Source organism: Cariama cristata, unplaced genomic scaffold (genome assembly GCF_000690535.1).
Source record: "Cariama cristata isolate BGI_N322 unplaced genomic scaffold, ASM69053v1 scaffold15597, whole genome shotgun sequence".
NCBI lineage: Eukaryota > Metazoa > Chordata > Aves > Cariamiformes > Cariamidae > Cariama > Cariama cristata.
Window position 1 is genome coordinate 4,711 of NW_009625048.1, and position 13,187 is coordinate 17,897.

The window sequence follows — 13,187 nt, forward strand, 5'->3', positions numbered from 1 at the left end:
TCCACATAAGAGCAACAGGCAGCCCCAGGAGGAAAAAAAAACCAGCAAAAAAACATCCTCTCAAATTCTTCCATTTATTTTCTCTCAAACATAAGAGTTCTACTCATTAGAAACACTCAGGTTTTCTTGTAATTTTTAAGATAATATGCCTTCAAAGAATAACAACTCATTGTTCAGCAAGCTTGCCAGCCTTTCAAAGCTTTTTATTTCAAAGCTGCTTTCTGAATAAACAAATCTATAAAGAGAACAAATTGAAGTTTCTGCTTTTCCTAGTGTTTTGCATAGAGGCTATGCAAGCTGTCTTCTCTCAAAACGGGTCAGACCTCAAGTTATAAATTTAAAGTAACAAAAATTGTTGGATGTAGCTGGTGAGATGGATTTTATGTATTTTACATATAGACTGTCTCTAAAGCCACAAAAAATATTTTTAATTGAAAATTCAGGATATTAGATCAAAACACCAAGGTATTCTTTATTATTACAGTCCTACATATTCAAGAATATTACTAGTAATTTGATTTGGGGTATTTTAAATGTTTAGAGATAGGCAAAGCAAGACTAAGTATAATACAAATAACTATCATATAAACATGTTGACAACATAATAAAACTAAAAGTGTGATTTGTAATATAATCTGAATTTGTACATATTGGACTGATGTACAAAATGTCTTTATATCCAGTTATTACATTCCACAAGAGCTTACTTCAGAGTGAATTAGTCCTTTAAGGAATTAGGAGGAACTGTTTTATTGATACTAAACTGACTTGCCCTCCCTAAAATGAGAGAATGATTACCAATTACCAGAGTTATAAAACAGAGAAAACGTATTCAGTGATACAAAAATTTTGTTTGCTAGAGCAGAGATTCAGGGAATACTGAGTTAGGAATAAAATATCCTTAGAAGAACTGGAGAAGGGAGGTTAGAATACGAGAGAAATGTTATTTAGTGAATGGAGCACATGTAACTCAGTGGCTTGGAAAGCTTAATGTTACTAAGTGCAAAATAATGCAATTTATAGGGAAAAGGTGAAGAAATGTCTGAACTCTTCACAGGATTGTAATCAGCTCTTAACTTAGGAAGAAGACCTGGGCATTGCTGTGAAGAGCTCAAACCATGTGTAGATTCCCTGATAGAGGTTCCTATATTCATTTTTGTGTTAGTACTTGAGTAACAATTGAAAATTACAGAGGATCAGAGTACACAAGACTCCCTGATGACTGTCATAGGCTTACAAAGGAAGAAATAAAAATGAGCACTCTGTGTAATCCTGTGTCAGAATATTTGACTTTATAGAAAAAGTGGGTACAAACAGAGTGCAGATACAGTCAGAGGCTGGAGTAACATTGAACTCCACTGTCTCTGGAGTCCACTAAAAAGTCTGGAAGCTACTCTTACTTAAAGATACCTTTTTTTCAAAGTGCAGTAACACTACCATGAGGGATTTGAATGCCTGTTGGTGTGGGAATGGCTGACCGCCTGTATTGCCTGTGAACTTTGTCTCATTTATTTGAGGATAGGATGTGCTTAGGTCCATATGCAAATTCTTTGAGCCAAATGCTGCTTTTGGTTATACACTCACAGTCTCGTGGATAGGCAAATTCTTCCCAAGCTTTTGCAGTGCCATTGGCAGGGTCCCACTGCTTGGTGACAGAGAAGAGTTCATCCAAATCCACGTCTAATGGTGCTTTCTTTGCTGGGCAGTGGTCGTTATTTTCAGTCACCAGCTGTAACTGGTAAATGCAGAAAAAAAAGTGCTTTATTTTTTATTGAGTAACTGTCCAGCAAACATCTTTGTTCACTCCACCCACCTCATCCTTTATTTGTGAATTATAACTAAAGTGTAGCTTTAAGGCTTTTTAAGCAAAGTATTCCCATAAAAGCATATGAAGAGAAGAAATAGTTTAGAGAAGCTACTGCCTGTCTACAGCAAATACTCCATGAAGACTGATCCATCCAGTTCAGAGTACAGGCTGAGTATACAAGATTGCTGTCAGGGAGCAATGAGGGCTGGCTGGGAGCAGGACAGGCATGGAAACAGCAACCAGGTTCAATATCATCAGGCAAGTTCATGGTGCTGAGGCAGGTCGACAGTCATGCTGGAAAGTCAATCCACAGGTTGTAACCAGACCCAGTGAGGGTCAGAGTCTCGTGATCACTGGGCAGGTCCATGGTGATGGGGTCAGGCAGAAACCAGGCCAAGAAATCAGGTCCAATGGGGCACAGGCAAGGACTGAAGCACCCACGTTGAGCTTAATTAGAGCCCCTGGACTCATGGGCAGGGGTGTGTGGTTTGGCCCCAGATGAAACTGGTCAGGGCCCTGACAACTGTAACATGATATAAATTATTATCCATTGGAAGTCTTGCATTTGGGACAGACTAAAATGATTTCAGGGACTATGTCTTAATGAATGTTTGTTCAAATTCCTCATTACAGATGAGGAATACAGCAATGAAGACTCATGTAAATTTTCTTATATTTTTAATCTTGTTCTCTATATCTGCTCAGAAACAGTAGCCAGACAGTGTTAGTGCTCACATTGTCACAGTAGTCTACGAGCTATCCCTTAACTGCAACAGCAATTGATGTTTTTAACAAAAAGATCAAGCACTGAAGCTGAATTGCTAGGATAATACCTATACGGAAGGTCTTTTAACATAGTATTTCTACCAGATCCAATAGTCAGAGCAATAATGAGAGTAATGTCCTGGAGAACCAGAATTACACTGAATTTTCCCACTTTGTTAACCTAAACATGAATACTAAGCTTTGTGAAAAACCTCAGTGCCTTGCCAACATCAGTACTCCCACTGTTACTAACACCATGAAATCACTGCCATAGTTAACTATAGGAGACAAAATATCTTCCAGTATAGCCCAAGAGCCCTAAAGTCAGATCAAGAAGTAACACTAGTGTACCGTGTACAAAATAGCTTTCAGTAGTACTGAAACTAGTATATTCAGTGGAATATATCAGAAAACATGCTTACAAAATCAGCATCCACAAATTGAGTAAATTAAGAACAGAAGCTATTAGCATGTATCAGAGGGGAGAACTTTACTTTTTCATTATTTGAAATTTGCACTGATGTTCACTTTTTCAGGGTCAAATTTTATGTGACACTGCGAGATCAAATGGCAAAAATACTGAAAGTTCCTGGTTTTTTTTCTAATTCCTGCTACTTTCATATCTGGTATACAAGCTTATCCCTAAACCTTCGTGCTCTTATATTCACTTTGTTGAGTCTTCTAACCATGCTTGTACTTGCACAGAAGTTACAAACAGAAGTTTAAGAAGTCTGAGGTAGAGCACAATAAAGAACCATTTCCAACATCAGAGATTAAGAAATACTGTATTTTAAGTGGGCCCTTTAAAAGAATATAAAACTAAATATATAAATTCTGACATGACTGTGGTTTTTTTTATGTCTACGAACCTTGTAATTTTATTTTAAGGCAGATGACTCATCGTATTGAATCACCTAAAGCAATGATAGACTAGCGTCTACCAAAGGCCATTTTGGTAGGGCTTGCCAGCTGGTGGATTACTACTTGTATACGCGTATGAGAAGGATCATCTGCTACAAAAATATTTGAAAATCTGCTTATTAATCACACTAATATCTTGCAGACTTTGAGTACCACTAGATGAAAATTTTTTTGTTGGAATGAAATGCTAGTGAAAACTGAAATAAAAACTGCAAACATTTTCACAACTTTTATGCATTTTCTGATAGCTCTATTTATAGCTATTGCTTAACTTGGCAATAGGCCAAAGATGGAATCTGAGAGCCAACGAGTAGTCAGTATATATGGCCATGGACTCAACTGTAAAGTCAAGCCCCAAGCTAACATATGTTAATTGGTAGTCTATGATGGCCATATTTGACAAACATAAGTGAGCTCTTTTAAATTTACACCAGTTGTTTCTACTTCTTCTATTAGAGGTAGCTGTGGCCTTGTCATTTTTTTAAAGTCCTGATATGTGTACAGTAGTAACTGGATTTTCTCAACTTACCTCCTCACTTCTGTTAGCCACATCACTTGGAATGGTTGTCATCATTTTGTTGACCTAGACTTCAGTCACTTCCTGTATAGTAATTTACCCTGCCCGCTAATCTTACAGAGAACAAAAGTGTTGCTTATACCATAACGCAATGCAAAAACCTGCACGTAAGTTACAAGTGTTCCATCAACTACTTACAAAAACCACTTCTCCACACAAATGCAGTCCTCCTGCCAAAATTTTGAGTCCCCTCTTTCAAGTGTGAATACAATTGAGCTTTTATAGAATTTTGTAATAATCAACATATTGAAAAAATATGGACTGTTTTATTAGAACCTTCCCCAAAAAATCCAGCCTACAGGAGACAGTTAAGAGAAGTTATCAGCAACAGGGAATTGTCAGGTTTGAATACAGCAAGTTTTCTGCTATACTGATGATTGTAATGGTATTTTTTATTCTTCCATGATGATGATGATGTTGGAAAGTTTTAGCCAACAGCTGTATGATTTTCAGGAATAATCACTTTATGCTTTACACTTTTAGAAGAGCTTCCAATTAATCCTTCTGAGCTCAAGAACATACTCACCTTAGTTCTTGTTACAGATATGTTCATATAGATGGTTTTGCCATTTATAGCATTTTATGATCAATAACCTCTTGATGAGTAACTTGATGTGCAGATGTTAAATCTGGGTCAGAAGATTCCATGGAGTTAAACCCTTTGTTCTGGGTTCAGTTTGGCTGTTATTTATCTGAGGATATTTGGATCTTACAGCACATTATGTGATCATCATACATCAGAATTTATGATCTTCCCTTATTTGCTATGGCAATCTCATGACTGAAGATAGTTTGGGTTTTTTTTCCCCTCTAACAACTGCTCTGAGGAATTTCTATTATGATCAGAACGTGAAATACAGATTCTTTATACAGTGAATTCCTTCACTTTCTGTTATATACTGATTATCCTTCTAACGCTACAGAGTACATAAATTTCATCAGGAAGATCATCAGGAATACTCAGAATTAAGAAATATTGAAGAAATTTTGTACAACTAGCCTCCTGTTTTCAAAAAAAGTAATCATAAGAATAATTTGATCTTTTGCCAAATTTAGAAAGTTGTCTTTTAGTACCATAATATAAATCTGTACTCAGTGGTATCATAAGCTTGAAAAATAATTTTTATTAACATACAAAAAAGAGTAAGGAAAATAGACGTTGTAATTAAACATTTGGTTTCATCTACAAATAAGTACTCAAGTAACAAAACAATAAAATAATTCTTTAAGTTCTTGTGAACAGTTAGAAACAGAGGAAGAAATTTTCTGAAATAGAAGCAAAAGGAAGAGTCTTCTGAAATGGAAAATATTTGGCAATATCTTTTAGTCTCTCAATAAAATATCCATGTAAACAAGTAATCCATATTTACAATATCATATGCAATCTTCTTGGTTACATGTAGTCAGAAGTGTTTATCTAATTACTGTACATTCAGTTTTAAAGTCTAATTTGCACAATCATTTCTCAGTTTCATTAATGTTGGAAAAAACACTGTTCTGCTTCTGTGCACAGTACTGCATAACAGCATGTAAATACATTTAAAAATTTTTTTTTCAGGCATCTTAAAAAAATAGCACTTTTAATGTTAGGTTTTGTAACTTCATATATTTTCATAAGAATCCAAACTTGGAATGTAAGCTCTACAATCATGTCCCTGTAAAAACAACAATGTAGAAGATTTCCAAACATGCAGAAATATCCTAATAAAAAAAGCTAGAGTTCTACCTTCCATTTATATCTTTGAAAATGTACCTTTTTATTTCTTGTGTTACTACTATTACCAATAAATACAAGTAGGAAAAGTTGCATGAAAGGAAATTAATGGAAGGCCACTTTGAGAAGCAGCTTTAGGAATATGGTTTTTTTCAGAGAATATTACTCTCTGAAGTCCTGTGTATTTTTATTTAGCATTTGAACTAACCTTGTATGTTGCAAGGATACTTAAAGACCTTTTTAATCAGTTTAGAACAGAAGCCAAAAGTCTATAGCATGTTGAGTCTGTTTTAAATTGCACACACCAAGGCTGAGCAAGGTTTAGGAGCTCACAGCTGCCGCATCTCACAGGGACCTTCCAAAACCAAAGCAACCAGAAGCCCACAGTTCATATATATGAGATTATCACTGATTATGATAATTTCCCAGAATAGGATCTTCCGGCTCCCACTGAGTTTCTACCATCATGTTTAACCTCAAAGTTGAAAAACAAAAATATAGTCTGGCAGACTAGCCTCAAAAGATTGCTAATCCTTGATTTTAAATTATTTTTATAGCATCAGAATAGAGAAGTAAAGAAATGCCACCATTCTTTTTCAATTACCCTTGAACAGTACATGGAATACAATGAAAAATGGAAGGCATACTGGTTACTATAGCTTAACTTTAACAGCATATAAAACCGTTCACTTAAAAGCTGTTGACATCAATACATCCAAGTCAGTGTTGTAATAAAAGAAATCACAGATTTTGTGGTTTTTTTCCCCAATATACTGTACAGTTAGAGTTTCTTCCAGAAAAATCCTTAGAGAAGTGACTACCTTCCACACAAACACACGCTTTTATTAGATGACTTAGTACTATGCAAGGATTGAATGACCTCATTTTCACAGGTGGATGAGACACAGTAACAGGCCAGTATGTACCAACTTAAAATGCTGTTGCATCTGTGAGTGCAGTATAGAAAGCTAGCATAGTAAATTACTAGAACAGTTGAGTTCATTTATTCACTTCACCTGTTATACTTCAAAAGGTTAATAGAGCATCTCTCACAAAGACTAAACGTGCATCCACCAGCTGTAAGATGCTCACTGATTTCACCAAAAAAGCAGACTTGTTGAGTGGAACATAACGAGATCAGAAGAAAAGGAGACGGCACAGTTTAGTGTTCTCCAGAAGCTACTGCAAACCCTCTCCCTACTTAATGCTCATATGTAAATTTGTAATAGGATGCATAACATAATCATGTCATGGCAGTTGAGCACTAATGTCATGTAAAACTAGTGCTCTTGTTTTTCTCTCAGAAAGCTGATAGCAGTACGATTTGGATTTTATGCTGAACCTGCACAGAACAATTTTAGGGAAGACAGATAATTGTGGGAACTTGAAAAACAGCGAAAAAGTGGTGTGATCCATTGCACATAGTGGGACTGGAGGAGTGCTTACACAATAGTTTAGTATTCCTTCTATCGTACCTGAATTCTACCCTAAGGCATTTAGAAGTGGGTATTTTCTCAAATGAAACAATACACCAATGCTAGGTGGGTGCCAGTCATCCACAAACATATGTGGATGTGCAACATCACTATGTGAAAACATAGAACTCGGGGATATAGTCCTTGAGTACCAATTGGTACAGCAGAAAAATTTTTCAAATAATTTACTATGCTAGCTTTCTATACTGCGTTCACCAAATAATTAAATGTTATTACAAATCAAATAACAGGAACTCAGGTGCTTCTTGTCAGAGATTTAAAGTAACTCATGAACAAAATTGTTTGTACTAACACAACACTGAACTATGAATTTTGCATATTTGCTAATGTGTTTAAACATTTTAAAAAGCTGAAGTAGATAAAAATTTATGTGGTCTTTAAAAAAATAGGAAATTATATGCTGTCTGAAACTGTCTATATTGCAACATGAACAGTGGTAAATTTGGACTTGTGGGCTCTGCAGCTTTCATAAGAGATTATAATAGAAAGGTTCATCATTTTAGACATGTGTAATCAAAATAATCTATTATAATTGTTCTTCTATAATAGTAAAAAATGTAAGTATTGCTTATATCTGTGAAAATAATGAGTAAGCATAATACATTTATACTGCAATTACTAGGAAGAGCTATAAAAGTAAAGTGCCAGTAGAGACTCAAACTGCATTATTTAACACTTTAATTTCAAATTAAAAAATCATAGAGTTGATGTAGTTTGCTTGTAGACTAAAGTATGTCTTCATGCCCATTGACAATAATGATTTTGACACCAATGTGGACATACCTAAATTGGCTTTCAGTTAACAGGCAGCGGTTTTAATCAAGTCAGCAAAGCTCGGCTGTTTCTTGGAGGAAGCATTTCTCACTTCAAGCTCCTTTCTTCCATGAGACTGCTAGCAGTCTTCTCTGGTTTCTAACCTGATTTCTAGTCTAGTGCCATAAATCAATAGAACTATGCAGTCAAATAAAGACAGTAAAATGCTGCCTTTTGGAATAAAAGGAAGACTTGGTTTAAGTGATACATATTTTTCTAAGTGTGTATCTATAACTTTCCAAATAAGACAAATTCTGCATTTGGATGTCTTACTATTTCCTTAGATTTCAGTACTGATCACACATAATCCAAACCCAAATGTTGTCTGTATACAATATATTTGGTAGAGTTGCTTAAAAAGTCAGCAGATACATTCTGATTAAGAAAAAAAACAACACAGAAGTTTTTAAAGGAAACACAACATAATCTTCTTAATGAAGATTTCAGGCAATTTCATTTCTTTTTTTGAACTCAAAATTTCAGACTAAACATTTTTATGGTGCAACTCTGGAAAGTGCTGAATGACCCCAAATCCCATAGATCTTAACAGCTGGTCAGGAGGTTAATCAGCTTGAGAAACCAGGCCTTAAAAAAAATTGAACATTACCAGAAAAACTATGTGTGACCAACTAAATTCTGCTGTCTGGTATGCTTCATTACTCCAATTCATAACTGGCAAAATCACTCAGAGCAAAATTTAGTCTCAATCTTGTTAACTTTTCATGACTATAAGAGATATAAGCATTACATTAAGTGATATGGAAAACATCTTCCAATTATGTGATTTTCCCATTATGTAATGTCATTCATGCTTTCATTTTTTAAATGAGGAATGAGATGAACCAATATAATATGTTAGGGACTTACTGGAATTTAAATTCATATGCAGAAAACTTGAGTATCTTTGAGCAAGCCATACTGAAAATAAAACCCCAACCTATCTATATACCAATATAACTAAACTGGAAGGAACCAGGGTAGTTTGGCAGTATAATAGTACTGTTACTCCGTGTATTTTCTTTACATAGTTGATCGTTGGCCTGCTTCATCAATTTTTAAGTTTTGTTTTCTGGCTGCTTCACTATTGATCCTCAGATCAGATTTATCTGCATTACTACCGTCTGTCATTGTGGATTCTGCTTCTGTGCCTTCAGGAGTCCCTCCAATGGGCCGCAGAACTTTAGCGTTCTCTTCTGGGGGACGCTTCCAGTGGGGTCTGCTTGCCATCCACAAAATAAGTGCACCAAATATGACAAGCAAAAGACCAAGACAATTGACAAAAGTTGCCTCTGGTGGGGATGCACTGTATGCAGGATTTTTCCTTTGGAAGCAAAAAAAAAAAAAGGTCAGTTGTTTTAAAGACAATCCTGGTCTAAAAAGAGCAGTCTCCTGCTAGGTAGGAGGTCTTTTTAAAACAAAAAACCCCAATGTCCTAATACTAGGTGGTTATTATTCTGTGCAAATGGGAAGTACATTTTGCAATGAATAACCTTAATAAACAAGTGAAGAAAAATACTTACAATGAAAATATAAGCTTTTCTGTGATTCCCATGAGAGCTGTAGCAATCACTGTTGCGAAGATGGTAAGACCTGAATAAACATGTATTGGCATGAGAGCTGCTCGGAGGGGAACTGGAGCAAAAGGGAGCAGAAAGACAGCGAAACCCAAGAAGAGCTAAACACAAAACAGATTCATAGTTAAAGCTATATGGGAAACAAGCTGCACTTCTCAAGCAGAATAAAAATCATCATAAAAATTCCATTTTGAGATGTGTTCAAGTACAGATTTGAAAAGAATTGGCATTTTTATTTCTGAATGTGTTTCCCTTCAAAACCAAAGCAATAATTCTGGATTAGCACCTGGGAAAGAGACATAAAATATTTTATAAATAATCCCACCTAGTGTCAGTGTCCAAACGTATTGGTAATACTAAAACTGCAGCCCATCTAAGTACTGGAAACACAAGCTTTCAATGTCACTGATTCAGCAATATATTAAAGGTGTGAGTAGCTACATATTTTTACAGTCTCTTCAAGTCCTGTTCTCTGCTTCTGTTACAGATTTACACATAAATGAAGATCAGAACGCAGTCTAACTCAAGTCTTCTGACTTGAGTGGACTAAATAATTTTACCTTGTTAGAGTTTTAGTTAAACGAAAGTACATGTCTTTAGAAGGGCAATGGTCTCTCAATGTATCAATCAGTCGGTATGTACAGAGTGAAGGTGTGTGTGGGTGGCGTGAAGTTATTCAGGGGACATGAGGCCTCCCATTAGCGCTAATTTTGTGATGGAAGATAACCCATCACATCACATGGTTGCAGTCACAGGCTTGTCCAGTCATAATGAGGTTGCATCCCTTTTTTAGTTTGTTCTAATGTAACTCACCCCTGCTGCTAAATTAGAAATAGTGCATGAATTTGTATTTAATTTTGCTTTAACTTCCAGTCTTAGTCCTTGTTTTGTCTTTCCATGCTGAATTAAAGAGGCTGGTATTTTCTCCCTGGGGAGCTTTTTAATACACTATAATCAAGTCATCTCTTAATCTTCTTTAGATCTGCTAAACAGTTGGAGCTTTTTCCTTCACTGGAAGATAGTTTTTCCAGCTCTCAAATTACTTTTCCAGATTCCTTTGCGCTTTTTTTTCTTTTTTTTTACATTTAAAAAAGATGTATTCCATAGTATTTCATATTAGTTTCACTAATGCCATATATGGAGGTTAAGATAATCTCTTATAAGAGAATTTACTTTTCCTGTTGTCACAGCATTGTGAGAACTCATTTTGAGCTTTATGTCATCTTTGAGTACTTCTTTCCAGAGACATTGCTTTCTAAAAGACAGTCTCATTTTACATTTCTGCCTTATTCTTAAATTTATGTCCTTGTGCTATACTGTATTAATATACATTTGGCTTAAATACAATATATTTACACTATTGTTCCTGTATGTATAGTATTATGTGAACATCCCCCCTCAATAATTTTTCAATTCTGAGATTGACATGCCATTTCTGGCAAATGCCAAGTGTCTTCTCTATTAACAGAGGTACTACTTTATGACTATTTTTTAACAGTAGTGCTCAGTCACTTAACAAACGTCAGCCTCTGACTGGAGGCTTACATCCCAGTTTGGAGGAAGTAACACCACAGTTCTATTGATGAGACAGGCAAGGCATTAAATGCCATTGATCATGTTTATGGTAGCAAAATGAAAAGTAGAATTAAGATCTTACTCACAATTCTTTATCTTAACCATTAGAAAAAATGCTGATACTCAGTGTAGTGGCAGCATAGCTTTCCCTGAAATAACTGCATTATTAGGACAAGAAAAATCTTAACATGGTTCCTTCTTATTCGTTAGCTGTTGTTCAACTATAAAGAATATGCTGTAATATGCTTTCTTTTTTCTCAGTGTTAAAAAGACTATTTCAACACTATTTCCTGTACCTCCTAGCCTGAGCAGTGAAAGATAAAAGTCCAGAACCCAAATCCCTCAGCTGGGGATTTCCTGTGCCTGATCACCAGATAATTAAAACTTATCTTTTTCTTTTTAGTGTTTTGGCAAAAAAATTAAGAATCACAATTTGAAGGAACAAAATAAATTTCCATAGTGTAACAATACAGTATAGGGAATTCAGAACATATATGCAGAAACATCACATCTGTATGTGTACACCAAATGTCAGGGCATGCCTGCTCTTCTTCTATGCCAAATGCGAAACATACTAAGTTAGCTCATTTTAGATTATGGTAACTCTAATTCTCTGCCAACAGGAGCAGTTAAAAGCATGCACATGAACATTTATCAAAGTTTTGCTGATTCAGGAAAACTGGTTAGCCAGTAGTAGCTCATTCCGATGTCAGATCCTTTAGATCTGCACTGCTCGCTGCTGCATTTGTTGTGCTGATAAACAAAAGTCTTGAGGCCAAGAAGTGAGTACTCAAAATTGTCATAGCTGGAAAAAAGGGAAAACAATTACTTCATTTGAGACTTCCTTAATAAAAGCTCTGTGTTTAATATGCTGCCAACAAACCAAATCACTTGCTTTAACTTCAGCAGTTTATAGAGCTTAGAAACACACTACTGTATATATAACTGAATAGGAAATAAACTGCCATTATCCCATCAAATAAACAAAATATGCTTTACAACATATTTTTCTTTGAAGGCAAGGATCCAATATTTGCACATTTATATGCTAATTTGCCAAATAATGGAATGTAAAATGGGTATCCCAGTAGTTAGAGTGTATTAGTGAGGGCCTATTGTACCTGAATTACTCAACACATTCTTCAAATTTACAACCTGTTTATAAATACAGTTAGATTCTGACCTGGAGAGAATAAAATATAACAGCAGTCAGCCCAATCCAGCTGTGCAGACTGTACATGTTAGGAATGTTCCTGGCATTGTGGTATTCAAACACAGCTACCATAGAAACAATTGCAAGAATCATCGCTATGGTATTTAATCCAGCATGTATGAACTTCATTAGGAGTTTGCTGCACTTCCAGGTCCAGGGCAACCTGTACACAATAATAGCTGAAGAAAGAACAGAGACAAGATTTTATAACTTATAGGCTAACTTCTCTCAGATTTTAATAATCATGCATCATTCACACAGTTCCATTGTAAATTACAGGAAAATACAACCTTTAATCCTCTAAAAAATCTATTAAAAGGCTTTTTCTCCTAGACATAGCATAGCATATTCCAAATGTACAACTGAAGCTTAAATATAGCTTTTAGGGAGATTTATTCCTAATTTTAAAAAAACTTAAGCATGTTTCAAAAAAACCAACAGTAAACAACTTGGTGTCCTATTTTCCTCATTCCTTAAATTGATCTAACAGGGATTCTGCATAGAATTTTGATTTTTCTGCTACTAGTCAGATTGGAGGAATAGGGCCCCATTCTTATATCCAGAACACCACCTATTGAGAAAGTGTGTAAGATTATTTTTTAATATTTATGCTCTTTGCCAACTTTGGATAATGGTCTTCTATAATTGCATAGATATTTATATGACTATCTATTGTATTGATATTAATAGGACTACTTTAAATGAGAAAATGCTACTCAGCATAAGGGAATC

General features: G+C 35.2%; 1 protein-coding gene across 1 annotated transcript; it reads right to left on the reverse strand.

The window, feature by feature from the left end:
* Positions 1 to 8,997: 8,997 nt before the first annotated feature.
* On the reverse strand, positions 8,998 to 12,634 carry LOC104164203 (cytochrome b reductase 1; the record flags this gene model as incomplete). Its single annotated transcript, XM_009703462.1, has 3 exons — positions 8,998 to 9,414; positions 9,614 to 9,768; positions 12,426 to 12,634. Coding segments are annotated over 3 exons (665 nt in total), but the record flags the coding sequence as incomplete, so codon positions are not given.
* Between the last annotated feature and the right edge of the window lie 553 nt (positions 12,635 to 13,187).